A 23,439-nucleotide genomic window follows, 5' to 3' on the forward strand; every position below is an offset into this window, starting at 1 on the left:
CATGTGTGTTCAACTCAGATCTGCGTCCTCTGGACGCAGATCTAAGTTGAAATCGGGACATACCTCCCTCCAACCGGGACCGCGGGACATGTCACCCAAATCGGGACTGTCCCGCGGAAATCGGGACGGTTGGGAGGTATGTATATACACTGCAATACATGTGTATTGTAGTCTATAGTACTGAACCAGTGATCAGAGTGTTGCTGGTTCAAGTCCCGTAGTGGGACATCTATAAGGCCCAGTGTCCTACCCCACTATACAGGCTCTCTACAGCCAGCTGTTTTGTATGTATATTGTGAGCCCCATATAGAGCTCACAATTTACATTTTCCCCTATCAGTATGTTTTTGTAGAATGGGAGGAAATCCACACAAACATGGGGAGAACATACAAACTCCTTGCAGATGTTGTTTATGGCAGGATTCGTACCCAGGACTCCAGCGCTGCAAGGCTGCAGTACTAAACACTGAGCCACCATGTTGCCCCTTTTAACTGTTATTTTACTGCGATTCGCTGCAAATTAATTCAGATCAAATCCAATCGTATCGGAAAATTCAGCAAAGTTGCTAAAACAAATTTTTGAAAAATACAGTGTACAGCATTCGGCCAATCAACGCTGGTTCTGCCAGAGGCTCGTCTGTGACGAGGTGGAGTCTAAGATCGGACCACAGCAGTCTCCGCCTCCTCACAGACGAGCCTCCGGCAGAGCCAGTGTTGATTGGCTGAATGTTGTACACTGTATAGCATTCAGCCAATCAACGCTGGTCAATGCATTCCTAAGAGAAAACATCAGCTCCCGCATAACCGCAAGCTGCCAGCTCTCCCGACTAGCAAAGACGAATCTGCTGCAGAACCAGCGTTGATTGGCCGAATGCTATACACTGTATAGCATTCGACCAATCAACGCTGGTTCTGCAGGACGAGTAAATTCACTTCAGCACTTGCCTCCCATACAGAAGGAGTCTGCAGGAGGACCCCCCTGAATGGAATATCAGCACAACTGCAAGCGCTGTGCAGTTAAAGCGCACGCACCCGTTATAGTCTATGGGGTCCGTGCGCTTTAATTGCACAGCGCTCCTCCTCCTGCTACTCATGGACTTGGTGACTCTCCTTTAGTCAAATAGTGGTTTCCCCTGAAACGAGAATTTTTTCCCATAGACTATAATGGAATTCGATATTCGATCGAGTAGTGGAATATTGAGGCTGTACTCGAAACGAATATCGAATCTCGAATATTTCACTACTCGCTCCTCTCTAATCAAGACATGTGGGGGTTGGTGCAGATCTGTGCCATGCTATTACTGTACTGAGTGTAATGTAATAGTATGGCACAGAGTGGGACGGGGTTAAAGAGGAAATCTATATACTAATAGAAATTGTTAAAAATATTAAAATCTACTACTGTGTTTTTCAATCTGCTGAAACCAGGACAGGCGCTCCAATGGTTCCCTAGTTTTTGTTTACAAGCACTGGCACATGACCCATGAAATACCCAATCAGTGGCCTCGGGGGTCACCTGCCATACTAGAGATATGATGGTTCCCACTGCTGGAGCTGCGATTGGCCGCAGTAGTCATGTGCAGACTGCGTATAAAAGAAAGAGTAGAAGCACCCCTGTGCTGGATCGGCAGCAGATTGAAGAATTTGCTTGTTTTTTATGTGATGTTTTTGTTATTCGCATTATTATTGCTATTGCTGACACATTGGGTCTATGAGTCTGCACAACTCTGGATGACTGCAAATAAAAAGGCACCGCGTCAGCGAAACACTTCTGTTATAGGTCTTATTCACACGTGAAATTTTTGGTCAGTCATTTGCATTAGTGAATGTTAGCCCAAACCAGGCGTGGGGACAACGCCGAGATAAACTGTAATCGGAAAATTTTTGTTTTCCAATTTAATAGAAGGTTTCAACACACTTGGATTTTTTTTCTCTCTAGCCCCGTCATTCCCAAACAATCAGTGCAGTTAGTTTTGGTGCTGAATATACTACTTAGGCAGTTTCTGGTAGATAAGGGAGTGATATTATGAGCTCAGAGTCCTGCCCCCTTGACTGCTCCTCCCTGACCCTGGATTTTTTTTCTCTAGCCCCCGCCATTCCCAAACAATCAGTGCAGTTAGTTTTGGTGCTTGATATACTACTTAGGCAATTTTCGGTAGTGCAGTGATATTATGAGCTCAGAGTCCTGCCCCCTTGCCTGCTCCTCCCTGACACCACCCACTTGACACTAGGGAACCTATTTAGGATATCAGGCACCAAAACTAACTACCCTGATTGTTTGGGAATAGTGGGGGCTAGAGCAAAAATTCCAACTGTGTCGGAATCAGTGGAAGAGTGACTATTTAGGGTTGAAAAGGCCTTCATTAATAGAATAATATGGATATGTAGCCAAGTTTACAGTAGCTTTAAATGCTTAAAGGGATTTTCCATTCTACACAGGTGTCCTTTACCCACAAGATAAGAGATAAGTGTCTGATCCCTGGAGAATTGTCAGACATGTCAGGACTTGGTATCGCGGATCCTCTTCACATATAGGAAACCTTTTTGTGTTGCTATTATTGTTCTTAACGTGTCCATCGATACAAATATTTGACATATTTTCTCACTTGTTTGGCAGGGCACAGAATATTATGCTAGAGTTTCCGCCTACAACATGAAGGGTTGGGGGGCTGCTGAAATATCAAGCCCCCCGTGTGCAGCACCTTCCAGTAAGTTAACCATTTCCTATGTCATCCATATTGTTTTGCATTGATATAGTCATCTGAGGGCTTGATTTTTGCAGGACAAGGTGTTTTTAATGATGGAATCCTACAATGTTCTATATGGAAACTTGAAAAAAAATTATCATGGAATGGAACTGGGAAAAAACAGCAGTTATGAATTATTATTATTATTTTTTTGTTTGTGAAGCTTATAAGGGCTGTTTTTTGAGAAACAGGTTGTAGTTTTTATTGATACCATTTTGAGGAATTTTGGAAAAAAAATTTCAGCACCCCTATCCTTCCCAGTGGGCTTATACAATAGACTGCAATTCTACAACTGGCAACAGAACACAGATCGATGTCCCTAAGCTTTGACTGTGTTTTCTGGTTTGGAGAGTTACGGAACGTATCATTTCGTTGATGGCTTTCCATTCCTTTGAATTTCTTTAAGGGTTCCTATCATTAAAACACAATTTTTTGTGACTAACACGTAGGAATAGCCTTAAGAAAGGTTATTCTTCTCCTACCTTTGGATGTCTTCTCCGCGCCGCCGTTAGGTAGAAATCCAGGTTTTCATCGTTCCACAAATGAGTTCTCTCGCAGCACTGGGGGCGGTCCTCAGCGCTCAAACAGCACTGGGGGTATCCCCAATGCTGCGAGAGAACTCTTCAGCGCCGCCTCCATCTTCTTCAGGAACGTCCTCTTCACGCGTCTTCTTCCGGCACTGGCGGTTAAACTTCTAGGCCTTGGGCAGAGCCGACTACGCATGTCCACAGGCCACAAGAAAATGGCAGCTTACTTACTGCGTAAGCGGCCATTCTTCTTGTGCCCGCGGGCATGCGCAGTCTGCTCTGCCTGAGGCCTTGAAGTTTGTTCGCCAGCGCCGGAAGAAGACGCGTGAAGAGCCCGTTTCTGAAGAAGATGGAGGCGGAGCGAAGAGTTCTCTTGCAGCATTGGGGACGCCCCCAGTGCTGTTTGAGCGCTGAGGACGCCCCCAGTGCTACGAGAGAACTCATTTGCATAACAACGAAAACCCGGATTTCTACCAAACAGCGGCGCGGAGAAGACATCCAAAGGTAGGAGAAGAATAACCTTTCTTAAGGCTATTCCTACGTGTTAGTCACAAAAAATTGGGTTTTAATGATAGGATCCCTTTAAGTACTATGGTGGTGATCAGTACAGTATTATATGCCAAGTTCTTCACTCTTTTTAGAGAAGAAATAGAATTTTTGCGCTCATCTCCTTGATCATACACGATCCGGTTGTGATGTTCACTCAATGTACAGAACAAAAATGTGAAAGAGGAAGAAAAAAACTGACATATGTGACATGGAATCTGACAGCGTGCTAATCCATGGCCTGAAGACTTAATATTTCTGCAGACGTTCACGGGACACCTAAAGCTGCTGCTGCCAATGGAGCTCACCGATAGCTCTTCAGTAGTCATTAGTGTCTCCAGAAGCGAACACAATAACATCTTCACTTTCCATTTCCACGTGTTACACAACAGGCCGTGTAGTCAATCTCTCCATGACACATCACTGACATGTTCCTTAAGATCACTGTACATGTAGGATTAGCCTCACACTAGGCCTACACTTATCTCAACAGCTCAGAGTTCTCTATGACATCATGAGATTGGCGCCGAGAAGACTTTGCAACGTGCCCTGATCACCTGGTGCAGAAGATACATTACAGAATCCTTACGTTTTGTAGACTTTTCCTTACTGACACATTCTCATGGGGATTTACTTACGAATAGTCGACCTTTGCATAGTGAAAAATTGCACCGAAAACCGCTACGTGAGGCCCCAGCCATAGGCTTGGTGTAAGCTCTGTGCTAGCGAAATGACTGACATGTTATCTTGATGGCAACAGATTCTTCTTTATCCAGGAACTGAAGGCCTGACAGGTGTTTGTACAGAAGGATTCGGTCGTACTGTCAGGTTCTCATTTTAATATCGGGACGTAATGACAGGTACGAGCCCGAGGGCCAAAAATTCCTTTTCTTCGCTCTTCAGTAAACTAAGTGCTGCCTGTAACGTTTGAGGCTACGCGTTTCACAGCGCACATGATTGTTTGCAAGCCCAGATGACTTTTTTTGTTGCCCATAATCTTGTAGGATTCCCACAAACGTAATCTTTTTTTGGTAAAAATGAGGAATAGATCAGATATCCGACGCTCCCCAATCTCTCAGCTTTTCTGTTCGTGAAGCTCTGGTGGCATCGAGAGCGCCGTAGTATAGACATGGTTAATTAAATACCAAACTCCTGATGTAGAAGAGGGATTAGCGCGATTCTACACTCCGGCAATTACACTTCTCGCTGTCAGTAAGATATGTGATCCCACTGGTTTAGCATGGAGCGGGTGGGGGGTGATGGGCACGTACCTTATAAAACACTAAACAAATTCAGGATGTTTTCAAAAATTCAATGAGAAAGGTGAATACACAGAGCCCCGCATCAGACCAAGGTATAGGGATCAACTTTTGGAAGTTTTGATACTTTTTGTGCACATTTTTAAAGCCAAATTCAGGAGAAAATCGAAAATATAAAAAAAAAACAACAGACAAATAAAGACCGAAGGGGAGTCTATCATTCAAAATATAATTTTTTAAGTAAGCCCACGTTGGCGTAGCCTATATAAAGAGCTCAAGGGGGCAGTACACTGGTTGGGGAAGACAGTAAGGATGGCGGAGCATGTGCGGAACACTCGGCTAGTACCTGAAGTAACAGCTTGTAACAATATTCCGAATTGTATTTGGAGATGAGCATAATTCCAAATGGCCGCCCCATTTTACTCTGGGGTTTCTTCAGACTCCATAGTATAAAAGGTGGAGGCCTAGAGGAGGTGTAAAAAACAACAACCCATTAATACTCACCTTCCGGTACTACTCTTGGGCCTCCTTCTGGCGTCTGGCGCTCTTCTGTGATGTCACCAGCCCAGATTCAACGTTGATGTTGTGACACTCAGCATGTCCATGTGACCCCCATGTGACCCCCAAGACAATGATGACACAGCAGAGCACCAGACGCCGCAAGTAGGCCCAAGAGAGGTAACGGAAGGTATGAGAATGTATTTTATTATTTACACTTCCCTTGGACCTAGTGGCTATTTACTCTCTGGTCTAAAGAGAACCATGAATATAACAATGTCTTTTAACTTTGATATAACTTTGGCTGTGTTTGCCTTCGAGAGCTAGAAATTGTATATATAGGTTTCTAGAAGCACAAAGAGTATTATACACTATGTTTTATACATAGATTTCTAGGAGCCCTGACAGTGTTATACACTATGTATTATAGATAGGTTCCTAGGAGCCCTGACAGTATTCTACACTATGTTTTATAGATGGGTTCCTAGGAGCCCTGACAGTGTTATACACTATGTTTTATAGATAGGTTCCTAGGAGCCCTGACAGTGTTATACACTATGTTTTATAGATAGGTTCCTAGGAGCCCTGACAGTGTTATACACTATGTTTTATACATAGGTTCCTAGGAGCCCTGACAGTGTTATACACTATGTATTATAGATAGGTTCCTAGGAGCCCTGGCAGTGTTATACACTATGTATTATAGATAGGTTCCTAGGAGCCCTGACAGTATTCTACACTATGTTTTATAGATGGGTTCCTAGGAGCCCTGACAGTGTTATTCACTATGTTTTATAGATGGGTTCCTAGGAGCCCTGACAGTGTTATTCACTATGTTTTATAGATAGGTTCCTAGGAGCCCTGACAGTGTTATACACTATGTTTTATAGATAGGTTCCTAGGAGCCCTGACAGTGTTATACACTATGCATTATAGATAGGTTCCTAGGAGCCCTGACAGTGTTATTCACTATGTATTATAGATAGGTTCCTAGGAGCCCTGACAGTGTTATACACTATGTTTTATAGATAGGTTCCTAGGAGCCCTGACAGTGTTCTACACTATGTTTTATAGATAGGTTCCTAGGAGCCCTGACAGGGTTATACACTGTGTTTTATAGATAGGTTCCTAGGGGCTCTGACAGTGTTATTCACTATGTATTATAGATAGGTTCCTAGGAGCCCTGACAGTGTTATACACTATGTATTATAGATAGGTTCCTAGGAGCCCTGACAGTATTCTACACTATGTTTTATAGATGGGTTCCTAGGAGCCCTGACAGTGTTATTCACTATGTTTTATAGATAGGTTCCTAGGAGTCCTGACAGTGTTCTACACTATGTTTTATAGATAGGTTCCTAGGGGCCCTGAAAGTGTTATACACTATGTTTTATAGATAGGTTCCTAGGAACCCTGACAGTATTTTACACTATGTTTTATAGATAGGTTCCTAGGAGTCCTGACAGTGTTATATACTATGTTTTCTAGATAGGTTCCTAGGAGCCCTGACAGTGTTCTACACTATGTTTTATAGATAGGTTCCTAGGAGTCCTGACAGTGTTATACACTATGTTTTATAGATAGGTTCCTAGGAGCCCTGACAGTGTCATACACTATGTTTTATAGATAGGTTCCTAGGAGCCCTGACAGTATTCTACACTATTTAAGGTGTGGTTTATATTGAACTTATTCGACCCAAAACAAATCAGGGACCAGAACCACTGTTACTTAACATAAAAAAGATCTCAAATCTACTAGTAACACGATGGGGCCACACCTGCTGCTTTGCACACAGTACTCATCCCTTTTGAAGGCATACATTTCAGTGACGTACTGCGCATGCCCTGCCCCACATTGAATGACACAGAGGACTTATAAAGCTGTCCATCAAGTCTAGATGTCAGAGGTTAGAGAAGGTTCACCGACCAAATCTCAGGACCATGCTTAGCTAGAACAATGGCCTGTACTACTTGACCCTATATTTCCATCATTATAAAGATGGCGGGTCGGTATGATGTGATTGGTTGTGATAGAATAGATTGTGTTGACACTCTCCTAATTCTATATAAGTACTGGTTTGCACAGAACATTCCGGCACATATCCACTGTATACATTCATCACTGTTTTACACGATGATATATGACTTGCCAGAAACCTTTAATTCATGGGATCCGGTCTTGGTGATCGGTAATTGTGCAGATGATGATCACATACCACAGAAATTCATCCAGCTTACAAATCTAAAACATATCTGTAATCCATGACAGCAAAACAAAGAAAAAGATGAAACAAGGCGAGCAGAAATAATACTTGGCACCTAGACATGTACGTCTGGCGCCCGTTGTTAAGTGATGTCATTATTTGGGGTTCTATAATTTGCTGTAATGTTTTGCTGTAATTTGCTGTGATTTGCCTTCTATGATAACGTTACTCATTGAAGGGCTTGTGTGCTAATCACAAGGCATTAACATCTACACTATGCCCCGGTACACACAGACGCCTCCTTATAGGAACAGGGATTGTTCTTACAACTCGTGGGTTTAATTAAAGGTAATCGGTAGATACAATGTCTACGGAGATTGCGAAACCCAATAGACTCATTGAATTAGTTTAAGTGCGTCTGTAACATTAGTAATATCAAAGCAAACTGAGTCTGTAAATTGGCTCCATTGACCTGATCCCCTATAACATTATGTTAGTATATGCCATCACTGGGACCCCCAACGATCCTGAGAATGAAGGAACCGATTCCTTCACAGAAGTTCCTTCCTAGTGCAAGAATGCAAGAATTTGTGAGGATCGCCAGCCAAGTTTTGGTTCTGGTCACCTTGCCTCACCTCTTCTGGCCATCAAGACTTTAGGGTTGAGCCGATTTTGAGATTTCAGGATCGATTTTAAAATCCAATTTCCCATCTTTTTCCAGCCGATCGCGATTGTGAAATTTGCTCAATCACCGATCGGGATCCAATCTTTTCCCGATCCCGATATTGTATATTATATATACAGTAGGGTTCAGCCGATCTTGAGATTTCAATATCTGATTTTCGATCATTTTCCAGCCGATCCCGATCGTGAAATTTGCTCGATTGTCGATCAGGATCTGATCGTTTCCCAATCCCGATCGCTCAACCCTAATTGTATAATATATATACAGTGGGGTTGAGCCAATCTTGAGATTTCAAAATCTGATTTTCGACTATTTTCCAGCTGATCCCGATCGTGAAATTTGCTCAATCGTCGATCGGATCTGATCTTTCCCGATCCCGATCGCTCAACCCTAATTGTATAATACAGTATATATACAGTGGGGTTGAGCCGATCTTGAGATTTCAAAATCTGACTTTTGATCATTTTCCAGCCGATCGCAATTGTGAAATTTGCTCAATCGCCGATCGGGATCTGATCTTTTCCTGATATTGTATATTATATATACAGTAGGGTTCAGCCGATCTTGAGATTTCAAAATCTGATTTTCGATCATTTTCCAGCCGATCCCGATCGTGAAATTTGCTCGATTGTCGATCAGGATCTGATCTTTTCCCGATCCCGATCGCTCAACCCTAATTGTATATTATATATACAGTGGGGTTGAGCTGATCTTGAGATTTCAAAATCTGTTTTTCAATCATTTTCCAGCCGATCCCGATCGTGAAATTTGCTTGATCGTCGATCGGGATCTGATCTTTTCCCGATCCCGATCGCTCAACCCTAATTGTATAATATATATACACTGGGGTTGAGCCGATCTTGAGATTTCAAAATCAGATTTTCGATCATTATCCAGCCGATCCCAATCGTGAAATTTGCTGGATCGTCGATCGTGATCTGATCTTATCCCGATCGCTCAACCCTACTAGTCTTCTTTCATGGTCTCTGGTCTTCATCTAGGGGTCTTGTGGACTCTTCCAATATCACTCCCCCCAGGGTCACCACCAGATCTGTAATTGAGACTCAACCAATCGCTATCTGTTATGTAATCACTTCCTGTGTAGTCAGGAAGTAGAAACCAGTGGGGAACTCCAACGGTAATGAATCAAGAGCAGCAGGGAATTAACCCTTAGGATAGGTCGTAAATATCTGATCGGTGGGTGTCCAACAGGCATGGATCCATTTACGGGGCCACTACGATACACAGCTCCGGTATATAGCCAGGCACCATCTCAATATACTCAAGACATGGAGCCAACTGCTTCCAACTTTGTGCAAGGATAAGGATGAGCCATAAATAAAAATTCTTGGTCAACCCATTTCAGAACATTGTAGAAGAAGAGCTGAAAGCATTGAACAATTTCACGTACGAGGATGACATTACATTTTCTGCTCTGCCATCATTATTATTTATAAGGTACTAAACTCCGCAGTTGTAGGAGATGAGAGTAAGAGGAAGTGTTGATGTTTTAATGTCATAGCAGATTTTTGCATCTTTCTGCCATTACTGACACCTCGTTTTAGTAACCAACTTCGTCTGCGTTTGCTTAACAGACTGGAAAGACTACGACGGGCGAGAGCTTAGGCACAAGGGACAGATTGAGGCACTGGAGCGTCTACTCCAGCAGGTCCGGGCTGTTCATCAGCATTACAGCTGTCGAGGTAAGAGTGCGAATAGAACCCGTCCTAGACTTGGCTGCCAAGGTGTCTGAAGTTACTTGTCGACGATGTGAACTGGGTTTTCTTTCATCTAAAAAGAAGTGCCCCGTGTGTCAGCAAACTCACAGCCAGGCAAATCTTCACATTCACTCCTATAATTCCAGTCGTCATTTTTAGCTATAAAAAAAATGAATTTTCGAAATCAGATTTCTGTAAGACTCGAATAAAAGATTTGTAGGACAAGTGGTGGGATTTGTACATAGTCATGTGACCACCTTAACCCTTTGCCATTCTGAATTTGTGCATCACTGCTTTCCGTGAGTTGTACGAGGGCTTGTTTTTTGCAGGAGGAGTTGTATTTTTTAATGGAATTTTGAGAGACACAAAATTCTATGGAAAAAAAAAATGTTCTTGTCTTCCTTTTTGGGGGAAAGGAAATTTTTGGGGTTTTTTTGCAGTAGGATTATGGCAATAGCAAATTTATACACTTTGGATTACCTTGAGGATTTTGCTATGCAGAAACACTACGCTTTGATTGTAGATTTCTTTTTCCCCACTGAATTGGATGGGGGAAATCTGCAACCGATCGATGTTTTTTCTGCAAGAGAAATTGACGTGGATCAAATTCAAAAATCCATATCGATGATCAATTCCCCTGCAGAACAATTCTGCTGCAAAATTTGATAAGATTTGATAAGATTTGATAATGCAATGCAAATGTGTGTGTGTGTGTGTCCAATGGAAAAGGCTAGAGCATTTCCGAAACATTCTCCCTTACCGTATGGATTACAATTTATATGGTACCTTTGTGTGTACATGAGAACACAGTTTCTGGATGTAATAGGATGAATATTCCATGATTTTTTGCAATTTCCTTATGCAGGCTCTGTATATAGCTTGCAGGTCTCTTAGTCAATAGATTGCAACTATATGCTCACACGTAAATAGAGGAGAGTCTGGGTCATACCTGTCTTTCTTACCCTTGGTTAACATCTGCATTTGGTAATCCGTCCGGGAAATCCGCATGGGGTTTCCCCCCAAACGGACTACCAAATGCATTTGCAAGCGGTGTACAGTGAAAGCACATAGAGCCATAGACTATATTGGGGTCCATGTGCTTACCGCGCGCAGCCAGAACGAATTATACGGACTTGAAAGTAGATTGTGAAGTACTTTCCTGTCCGCATGTTCCCTGCAGAGATCTCACGCAAGCACATGGACCCCATTGTAGTCTATGGGGATCCATGTGCTGTCACTGCACACCGCTTGCAAATGCGTTCGGTAGTCCGTTCGGGGGGTCTCCATGCAGATTACCAACGCAGATGTGAACAAAGCCTTACTCAGAAACAGGACATATACAGAGAAATACCGACATACTGTATACTGACGTGAATAAAGATCCTATTTAGCTCTATCCTCAGACTAAGAGGGCGTTCACACCAGCGTCTCCTGTCCATCCAGGGGTTTCCATCCTAAACTCAATAGGGGATGTCCTACATGTCTGACTTTGCGTCCGCTTTGGTTTCCCCGCGAGAGGCTGCATACGGACACTGACATCAAATGGATGGGTCTTAAAACTTAAAGCTGTCCCTTACCCAGTTTTGCGGGGGATTAGGACGGAAGCCCCTGGGCGGACACGGGTGCAAGTGTAATCTCCGCCTAAACCAGTCTTTCTCGTTTTATCTCCTGCGCTTGCTTCAAGTCGCATGACCTGATCTGTTTTGAGACGGATATAGCAGAATTTTCACATCTTCTCTCCGATCAGATGAATTACAAAGTTTCTACTCTTCATTTTGGCAAAGTTTGTTGACATGACAGTGATAGGGTTCCGGGAGGCGATTGCTCGAAGCCTTGGAATATCTATGACTTATTTACTACCACCTACTACTGTCTACCATGACTTACTACATCACTGCTATTTTTCCAAGCCAAGTCCTTGATGGTTTTCCTACCAAACACTGTTGGGTTTTTATTTTTTTTAAACACTTTACACATTCATTGTACACCAGCAAATTGAAGGATCAGGGATGAAAAGTCTGGTCTTAAACACTGGATGAAAGTGCTTTGCAGCTTATGAAGTGCAAGACGTTGGATAGTACCCAGACGTGGTCAGGGAGCCTCAAAGGCAACAGGAAAATGTGGTTTGTTTTCTTAGAAGTATTAACTTTCCTTCAAAGCCATTTGTCTCCTTCTATATAAACTTGTAAATATTATTATGGAATTCTCGCGGAATTTAAAGCAATATTTTCTTAAGTGGAGTAATGTGAACTCACCTGAAACTGAAAATGTAAGAGGGTGGTATTGGCCGCAACGTGGAGAAACCTCCTATTAGATTGTCTACACTTCTCGCTGACTTTAGGCCAAGATCGTAACGTTACCCTGTCAAAAACGAAATATGATTTATTATTTTAATAAAACTAATGGTCTAGAAATATTTGGATTTTCATTGTACATCCCGGGAGTGGACTGTCATTATAGACGGTGATATACCCGAGAGATCCGATCCTCAGATTGTAAAACAATTGGCTCATAATTTGGCTGAGATCACCGGTTATGTCAATGTCAACGCGTGGATTGTGTTATATTACCATGACGTGTACTAGGCACTCGTTTCTTCTTCCTATGTAATATATCTGTATTAAAGGGAAGATACACCTTAGAGAACTGTCAGTCAAAAGTAGGGTTGAGCGATTGGGATCGGGACAGATCGAGTGAATTTCACGATCGCGATCGGGGTCAGCTGGAAAATGATCGAAAATTGGATTTTGAAATCTCAAGATCAACTCACCCCTACTGTATATATAATATACAATTAGGGTGGAGTGATCGGGATCAGGAAAGATCGGATCCCAATCAGTGATCAAACAAATTTTACGATCAGGATCGGCTGGAAAATGATCGGTAATCGGATTTTAAAATCGATCCTGAAATCTCAAGAATGGCTCAACCCTAATCAAAAGTAATGGCCCATGAACATGATCGAGAGCGCGGGGCCTGAGTTGATCACAACACCCGAGTGCATTCGATGATGCATTCACGTCTTTGGGGAGCCATTCCGTTCCGATATCACAGACGATTATGGAACAGATCCTATTCCGTTCCGTGGTATCAAACGGAATAGATGCGGAAGTTCTATTGAGTGTCATCTGAGTGTCATCCGACTGCACTCCATGATAAATTCAGCCCCCAACTCGGATGCACACTCAGGACATAGGCCCTTGCATGCTAAGTTTGGCTAATGTACATGTGCTCTCTGTAAGGAGAGGGGAGCATGCTGCGGCTGGACTCCCTTGGTGGGGACTTCTCTCCCATGAGAATGCAAGAGGCCGAGTAATGTGTAATGGATGGAATGGCTCGGCAGATGTATTGTAGGATAGAGTCCTTAATGATCTATAGACACCAGGCATAACTTAGGCCTCTGGGGCCCCAATGCAAAATCTGTGATAGGCCACCCTGTACCACAATACTTCTTAGAGAGGCCTTTGGGCCCCCTAGGTTCCAGGGCCCAGTTGCAAATGCTACCTATGCAACACATATAACTAAGCCCTGACACAGATACAGACTTATTGTCACACAATCTAAGTAGTTTACTGGAGGTAGAGTTGCATGGTTGACAATAGTCATGGAGGTGAATGAGCCCACCAGCCAGAGGACCTACAGGTCACCCTCGCAACACTAGCACTGATTAAACTTCTTTGATCTCCTTTCTGATTCTCATAATGGCCGACAGTCTGAGCATTGTAAATATATTCCCCTGCCCTCTGGTGCACTGGAGCCTTCCTCTGTCAAAAAGGAAAAAAAACCAAACCCTTAAATACCAAAGTAGCAGTGGGTCAATAGCATAGAGTCTGTTGGGGTGGTTGTGGCACAAAGCGGGGAATGATTACTGTGTTGGACAATGGCAGGGGAAGGGAATGATGAGACTCTTGTGTGCAAAGACATGGCGAGAACAAATCTTCATGATGGAATGGGCCAGATAGAGAAGGAAAGGGAACTGCAAAAATATACAGATGGGACGCAGGTGACAGCTGCGAGGACTTATACCGGGGCCTATAGATCACCTTCAATACCCTAGGGCTGGATACACAGCTTTCTGATTTCCATTGATTTCTGCAAATCTGTACATCATACATTTATTATACGTTTTATAATACACAGCCTTCCACTGTCAGAAAGGAGAAAAGTAGCACTTAAGTGGCCAAAGTAGCAGTATATAATCAAGAAGGCATTTTTGGGGGGTGGCTGTGGTACATACCATGAGTATTGTGTTGGGGGCAATGGCAAGAGATGGAAATGATGCAGAGACACAAGTCCTTATGGAGGTCTGGGACCAGATAGAGAAGGAAAGGGACATAAAATGTATGGATATCGAACAAGGGGCCCCAACCAGAGCTTTTGCCCCAGAGCCCTTGAGCCGATCGTTACGCCCCCACCTTTAAGTCTATTTATTTAGTGGACCTGAAACTAACAACAACTTGCAAATCGATTCTGTCGTCTCCTAAATTGCCAACCACTTTTTTTCGGGATCATAAATGATTTTTATTTTTATTTTTCCAATCTATATCTCGTTCTACCTCTCCGCTTGTTGTTTGCGAAGCAATTTCAGGCCTATTTGCTTATGTGTAATTGTGGTCTGACCGCCTTTAAAATTATTTCCAAATTTGTTATCTAGGGGGGCCTTGTTTTAAGTGGTGCTAGTTAAACATGTCATTAAGGGGAAGGCAAAATAAAAAAAAGTCATGCATGGAGACAGAAAGAGGAAATGGTTTTATTTTGTGGTTAGATGGAATCATTTTCTGTAAGTTCAAAGAATTTCAAATATTACAATTTTTTTTTTTCTCCCGCCCCCCCCTTCCCAATTGTTTATAAATGACATTCGGAGTTAATTAAGACGAATCTGGACGAGGTGGGAAAAATAATTAAACACACCAAAAAATGTGTTCTTTGAAAGCGAATGTGGTTTATTTGTATTTCCGACTAAATTACAGCCGAGGGAGAGAATTAGTTGAGACATAATTCTTGGATAAACTGTGTCTTATCCTAAATGCTCCGTATTAGTTTTCAGGCAGCTGAAAGACATTCTTCAACTTTTAGCTGATACTTTGATGGTGAAAGAATAAAGTTTGACTGTTAAAGCTCTTTGGAGCCAGAGTTATCATGAACAGACGTCGATAAAAAAAAGAGAGAGATTTAAGGAGAGAGCGCAGCTCTGGAGGTATCTGTGCAAGGATACACCGAATGTGTTGCCTCTATTCACCCAACTGTTATAGGTGGGGATGGAAATGGTTAGTCCCATTGTAGTCATCGACACTTTACTATAAAAAACGATATTAAAAAATTTAAAAAATTTCGATTTCGAAAGAATCGCTTTCGGAAATTTTAGTTTCCTCTATTAGAATGGACACCATAAACTTTTAGACTCATGGCTGTAATAGGGCTCGTATCCTGTCTTGAAGGATATTCTTACAGAAGTCATTAGAGATGAAAGCAGTTTGGAACTAACCGGGTTCAACCCAAATTTTACAAAAAATTTAGGTGCAATTTGAAATTTTGGAGGTTCATCAATGGCGAACCAGAAGTGGCTAATCTAGAGTCTCTTCAGACGCCAGAGTAGAAGTGTTGGGGCAAAGCAATCCTCCGCTTTGGTTCGGTCCAAACTTGTTCAGATAGAACTGGACGTGAAATTGTTATACCTGCTTTCCTTCACCTTTCCTGGGTGCTAAGGATGGACAAACCTCTGAAAATTGGTTTCGTCCACTGGTTCAGACGTGAAGTTGTTATACTGTGGGGGCTATTCACACACCAGAGTATTATAGGATATGCCGAATGCATTGCCTCTATTCACCCAACTGATATAGGTGGTGATGGAAATGGTTAGTCCCATTGTAGTCATCTACACTTTACTATAAAAAACGATATTAAACAATTTCAAAAATTTCGATTTAGAAAGAATCGCTTTCGGAAATTTTAGTTTCCTCTATTAGAATGGACACCATAAACTTTTAGACTCATGGCTGTAATAGGGCTCGTATCCCGTCCTGAAAGATATTCTTACGGAAGTCATTAGAGATGAAAGCAGTTTGGAACTAACCGGGTTCAACCCAAATTTTACAAAAAATTTAGGTTCATTTTGAAATTTTGGAGGTTCATCAATGGCGAACCAAAAGTGGATAGTCTAGAGCCTCTTCAGACGCCAGAGTAGAAGACATGGAGGCCCAAGGGATGTGATAAACAGTTATACTCACCCTCCTTCAGCCCTCCTGGGAACTAAGGATTGGCAAACCTCTGATTCGTTTCATCCAGTGTTAGGGCAAAGCAATCCTCCGCTTTGGTTCAGTCCAAACTTGTTCAGATAGAACTGGAGGTGAAATTGTTATACCTGATTTCCTTCACCTCTCCTGGGTGCTAAGGATGGACAAACCTCTGAAAATTGGTTTCGTCCATTGGTTTCGTCTACTGGTTCAGACGTGAAGTTTAGATTTAGAAAGAATCGCTTTTGGAAATTTTAGTTTCTTCTATTAGAACGAACGCCATAAACTTGTAGACTCATGGCTGTAATAGGTTTTGTATCCCGTCCTGTAAGATATGCTTAGAGATGAGCAAAGCAGTTTTGGAACTAACCGGGTTCAACCCAAATTTTACAAAAATTTTAGGTTCAATTTGAAATTTTGGATCACTGGCGAAAAGGAAGTGGATAGTCTAGAGCAGAGGTTCCCAAACTTTTTTTTCTCGTAGACCACTTTCAAAATGTTACTGGTTTCGGTGCACCCCCTGCTGCTATATTTCTACCATATTCCCAAACCTAGTCAAAAAATGTGAAGATTAGATCTAAAGGTGGAAATTTGCGTCGTGGTCTTAAGGATCTAGTTGCTAGAAATCCCTGTGATTCACAGTTTTTCCCAGGGATATCTGCCGACGTGTCCACATTTCCCTTGAAACAATGCAAATCTTCAACTTCGTTAAAGTCTTAATTGGTTTTATTTCTTCTGAAATAATTTCCTTTATTTAATTATAAAACAATTAGAATATTTATTACTGCGCGTTTCCATCTGTATTGTTAGCTGCATTTTATTAAGTATGACGGGAGGAAGAGCAGAGACACATTCACTCCGATCCCCATCGGGATTTCATTAAGTGGCAAACAATGGGACAAAATTCGATTTTAGATGTTAAAATCACAATAGATTCAGATGATTCTTTTTCCAGCTCTCACAGATCAGTGCCGAGGATTCGTGTCTGCATTGTGTCCAGCGGCGTGACTTTTACATTGCATTGCTTTGTAGATATTGCAAGTGATGTCTATCAGATCTGGGACCACCACAGATCAAGAGATTGGGGTCTCCTGATTGATTTTCAGATCATATGGGGGCTGAGAAGGAGAGCCTATAGGATTTTCCAGAAAGGAGCCCCCACATTATAATGCCCTATTAGTGCCCCCACATAGTGTATTGTTCTCTCCACATTATAATGGCCCTATACAGCATAATGTCCCAGCTTAGCGCCCATATAGTATAATCTCCCAGCTCAGTCCCCATACAGTGTAATGTCCCCTAACTCTATAATACCTGGCCTAAGGGGTGAGTGGTGAGTATGTTTCTGAGTACTCGTTGCTCCTAAGACTCCCCTCTCCTTCTTTGCTCTTGGCACCAACGCACGCTGTGTCGGAGTAAAGCCAATGCCTCGTACAGAAATGAAGTGGGGAGTCCTAAGAGCAATGAGTACTAAGAAGCATACTCACTGCTCACTCCCTAGAAACTGGACTTCTCAGTGCCATAAACATGGCACCGCACAAGAACTTGAGGACATACATGGGGGGTGCAAGATTTCCCAGTGATCAGACACCTATTACCAAATAGGATGTTTCTGAGACCCTTTTGGCTCAGTTTTGCCACCCAGAATGTGCACAGTCCCATAGAGGCAACATGGAACAATTTTATTGGGGCCCTGAAATTGGAAGGAAGCCCCCCACATTATAATGCCCTATTAGTGCCCCCACATAGTGTATTGTTCTCTCCACATTATAATGGCCCTATACAGCATAATGTCCCAGCTTAGCGCCCATATAGTATAATCTCCCAGCTCAGTCCCCACATAGTGTAATGTCCCCAGCTCTATAATACGTGGCCTAATGGGTGAGTGGTGAGTATGTTTCTGAGTACTCGTTGCTCCTAAGACTCCCCGCTCCTTCTCTGCACTGGGCACCAACACACACTGTGTCAAGCCAGTACTAATAAGCCTACTCACCACCAAGCACTGTATTTGTGAGTCCCATAAACATGGCACTGCACAAGAACTCCGGGACCTGATTGGGGGTAGCAAGAGTTCCCTGTGATGAGACACTTATTACCAAACAGGTTGTTTCCGAGTCCCTATTGCCCAGTTTTGTCACCCATGGTGTGCATAGCCCCATAGATGCAACATGGAACAAGTTTGTTGGGGCCCTCACATTGGCATGAGGATATGGATGGATGCTGAAAACTGAACAGACCACCTGTTGACTTAGGGCAGAAAGGGTGACCAATACCGTGGCAATTATTGAGGATATAACTCTTAATGGAATGGCAGTGGGCACTTAGCTTCCTAGATAATATACAGACCCAATAAATTTTATAGTGCTAGAATATAATAATGTAATAATATGATGGGGGGGTTTAATGATCACCCAAGAGTCACACAAGTGCATACCACTGCAAAATCGGCCCCGTGTCTGATGGCACACGTGTGCATAGGCCTAAGGCTTTGAAGAACTGAGCAGAGACCAAATAAGTTGATCTACAATTGTTCAACTTCTCAGATGCAGTGGTCTGTATATCTTTGCCCCCTCTTTGCATCCATTGTTGCTCTACAACATGATGATGGGTAAGCAATGCTTCATTATGGCGACCTACCAAGACCCCAGGGATGCCATAAATATGGACCTTGTAAGCAATATTGTAGCCTGGCATAAGAACAGAAAATAAAAAGTCCTGATGGATGAGCATCGAAGCTTGATGGACCCAATATTTGACCATCAGCAAAATCACGGCCGCAAAATAGCGCCGCGTATACGATCCACGCTCCCATTGAAATCAATGGAAGTATATACAGCCCGCAAAAGCTCCCGCGGCGTCTACATGCCAAATTACGAGCCAAAATACATCGTGTGAACCCAGCCTAACACTCCAAAATTCCCCCACCCATCAGTATAATACTCCTCATTGCTGCCACCCACTAAGTAATGCACCTTAATGTCCCCACCCACATTATAATTCTACGTAACGCACACAGCCACAATTCAATGCTCTTTAATGCTCTCACCTACAATATAAAGTTCCTTAGTTCCCCAATCCACGATATGATGCTTCTTAGTTCCTTCACCCACAGTATAATGCCATGTTAGTTGCCCCCTGCACAGTATAATGCCACATTAGTGCTCCCCTGCAAAGTTTAATGCCACTTTACTGCCCCTGGCATAGTATAATGCCACGTTAGTGCCCCTGGCACAGTATAATGCCACGTTAGTGCCCCTGGCACAGTATAATGCCACTTTAGTGCTCCTGGCACAGTATAATGCCACGTTAGTGTCCCCAGGACAGTATAATGCCAGTTAGTGCTCTGCTGCAAAGTATAATGCCTCGTTAGTGCCCCCCCCCCCCCAAACAGCATATCACCACGTTAGTGCACCCGGCATAGTATTATGCCTCGTTAGTGTCCCCCAAACAGTAAAAACGTATCTAAACCTGCAGTGCATCTTCTAACCAGTCCAGTCGCATATTTTTGTCTGAAAAATACTGTAAATACAGAACGGGCTCACCTGCTGTTTAGATCAGACCTTTATTTGAATGTTGAGCACCCCTGTTCTATTGACCTTGACATCCCATCTTGCCTCGTGGACCATCATGGTGAAAAATGATGTTTTTGGAGTAGAAATTTGTAAAAAAAACAACGGGGACCGCTGTATTCTAGTAACATTTTGCCGAGCACCATAATACTTGCACCAGTTCTTTAAAAAAATGTGTTCAATTATATCAGAACCCTGATACACGTTGCTCTTGAACCTCATTTGCATATTCATAAAATTGGTGTATTGGTCGGACTATCTTAAACGTACGCTGGTGCTCAGTCACAATGTGGTTGGTTTGATACTGAGTTTCCCATCAGGACCATAAAATTAGAAGATTGATGTCCACCACTAGCAATAAAAGATGACGAGATCGGTTCCACAAATATTAAAATATAAAAAAAACGTAACAAAACATAATTCCGGAAAAAACAAGATCCTAGAAATTGCGGTGGAGTAATAAATGGTGAAAAAAATCGAAGAAATAAAAGCAAGTTTACAAAATACCCTTGTAGTAAAGTGAAATAATTGAAACCATGCCGCGTCTGTATGGGTTGGATCCATCAGTGGTTCTTGGATGCCGCGTATATGACTAAATCATCCAGGGACTATCTTGTTTTCGAATGCTTAATCTTCTGGAAAAATGTAAATGCTTATGGAAACAAGATCATTCATTTATCTTTATGAACCCCTACAGCGCTAGAGAGACTGCACCGCCGCCGCTCCGCTCGCTGATAGGGCATTCAGTTGCCTAATGAATTCGGTTTTTCCGAGCTCGTAGCTGGCGCCAAGTAACTTCTAGCGATTTTGGACATTTTTACATTTGTTATATTCATGGGTGATTACATCCCTAAAGAGGAGGAGGAAACCACTTTCCAAAAGCTATAAACTGAATCCAAAAAATAAATGAGCTTCTGACCGATCTCAGATCCGGGGAGGTCTTTTTGAGAAGTAGATTTTAGTCTTGCATGGATGGGGAATTCGAGGTGGGGCAAGGGACATCTCCTCCGCTTCTTTATCCCTCCATCTGGGTAGTACGTACACATTCGGAGCACTGGCTTCTGCCCTTAATGGCCAGCTCCACAGTTCTGCACCTGAGGCGAGGTGAGGCGGTGGCCCCTGGCGGCGCTATCATCTCAGCTGTGGGTCGGCATTTTGGCTGACCTAAGCCAGTCCAGGACAGGTCGCTTTAAAAAAAAAAACAAGGTGCGTGCGACCTGTCCTGGGCTAGCTTAGCGTTTTCAGCAGGGGAGGAGAGAGATGACTTGGTGTGGCCCTGGAGACAGCGCTGCTTCACCACTCGTCTATCGGCAGCACACCATCAGTATGCATCCATAGCACAGATACAGATGTGTTCACCATTAACTGTCTGCAAATTTGTGATATCTCACATTAGAACTTCAGAAAATTCTTGTATAGACATAAACAATACCTAGTAGAGTTGAGTATGAAAGATGGATGAACCTGGTGAGATCCAACTTGCAAAAATTTGCCAGTGAGTTTCTGTTCTTGTTCCAAACTGGAAGTGTTACCATTATACAAAGTATAATAATCAAAGACCCCGGGGAGGTAAGGAAAAATAATAACCTGCTCATATTCACCTTTCCTCACTTTTTCGAGTTCTCTCTTACCGTCTTCTGGCCTCCTGGATGACATCAGTGGCCTCGGGGGACTGCTGAGGCTTGTGATATGGCCTCCATTGACACTTGCATCCAGTCTTCTCTTCTTGCCTCTTGCTTCTGGCCTCTTCCGGCCTCCTGGGTGAAATCACCAACCTGGGCTCTGCTGAGGACTGTGATTGGATCTCAAAGGACCCCGGGACATTCTACAGAGTCTTGAAGAGGTGAGCAAAGGGGTGCATTGGTAGCAGTTGCTACTGGGCCCTAGATCTTGAGGTGGCCCCAAACATCCTTCTACCCCTATTCTATGGTGCAGAGTAGGTAAGGGCCCCATTATCGATTTTGCATTTGGGTCAAGGGCTTTCTGTATGCCTAAGATGTCGGCTTGCAGGGGTGTAACTGGGCCTGGAGGGGTAAGAGCCAGCGGCCAACTGGAGATCACCAGAGTCCCACAGCATCATTATAGTGGTCAGGGAAAGACTGATTCCCACTGCTATCTCCTTTGTAAAAATCCAACTCTGGCAGCAGAGAGTGACGCTCATTCTGCCTGTTGAGGTCACTGTACTCAACTCTCCAGGGTGATGAGCGCCACTCGCTTACTGGTGATGTAATATCTCTACAAGAGAAAGAGTTGGGGGTATCAGAGGCCTCTCAGTGGTAACCCCTCCAGTTATCTGCAGGTGATAACCTATCTTCAGGATACGTCATCAATAAGCAGTCAGTGGAGGTCCAATACTTGGGACCCCTTGCTTGTGAAGACCTTGACCCAGTACTTTCAGTACTTACATTGCAGTGAAAAGTTTGGCACTTGCCCAAGCACAGCTGATCAGCAGGGGTTCTTGGTGTTGGACGTCCTCTCATCTCTTATTGATGACCCATCCTGAGAATAAGGAAATCAATACCAGTAGTGAAATAATCTTTCTAGAGGTTATGAACATTTTAAAAATTTATGGCCTATCAGTGAGATCGGTGAGGGTCCGCTGTCAGCCGTTCCCAGAACATCGGTAGAAAAATCGGTAGAAACATAAAGATACAATGTATTATATACAGTATATCATTATTATCATGGTATATGATGATATTATGTGGCCCTATATGTCCAGCCTGATAAAATATAAGACTCTTGTCTGATTAAGAATACATCTTGGTTGCTATAGTCATCCTAACTTGGGAAAGTTGGCAGAAACATAAAGATGCAATGTATTATTGATATTATTATTATTATTATTATTATTATTATTATTATTATATTATATGGTGATATTATGTAGATAAATATCTGGATATGTCCGGCCTGATAAACTATAGGATACTTGTCTGATCGGGAATACATCTTGGTCGCTATAGTCGTCCTAACTAGACAGATATAGGGAAAGTCACCAGAAACATAAAGATACTGTACAATGTATTATATATATCATTATTATCATAGTATGTGATGATATTATGTGGCGGTATATGTCCAGCCTGATCATATATAGGACATTTGTATAATCGGGAATTCATCTTGATCTTGGTCACAATAGTCGTCCGATGTGGACTTATGCTGGGAAAGTCACCAGAAACATAAAGATACAATGTATTATATATATCATTATAGTATATTATCATAGTTGGTGATGATATAATGTAGCCGTATATGTCCGGCCTGATAAAATATAAGACACTTGTCTGACCAGGAATACATCTCGGTCGCTATAGTCGTCCTAACTAGACAGATATAGGGAAAGTCGGTAGAAAGCTAAAGATCCACTGACACGGCCCCACAGCTGCGGATACATTCTAGCATACGACGTGTTTATATAGCTGTACCCTACACAAATAGACATATGCAGA

General features: G+C 42.7%; 1 protein-coding gene across 1 annotated transcript in view; it reads left to right on the forward strand.

Annotated features, from left to right (window-relative positions):
* Window positions 1-23,439, forward strand: part of ANKFN1 (ankyrin repeat and fibronectin type III domain containing 1) — a 265,159-nt gene that overhangs the window by 150,246 nt on the left and 91,474 nt on the right. The window contains exons 7-8 of the mRNA XM_075279403.1: window positions 2,617-2,707; window positions 10,060-10,167. Of these exons, the coding sequence (XP_075135504.1) occupies window positions 2,617-2,707; window positions 10,060-10,167 (199 nt within the window). The remainder of the gene's footprint in view (window positions 1-2,616; window positions 2,708-10,059; window positions 10,168-23,439) is intronic.

The sequence above is a fragment of the Leptodactylus fuscus genome, chromosome 6, assembly GCF_031893055.1.
Source record: "Leptodactylus fuscus isolate aLepFus1 chromosome 6, aLepFus1.hap2, whole genome shotgun sequence".
Classification (NCBI taxonomy): domain Eukaryota; kingdom Metazoa; phylum Chordata; class Amphibia; order Anura; family Leptodactylidae; genus Leptodactylus; species Leptodactylus fuscus.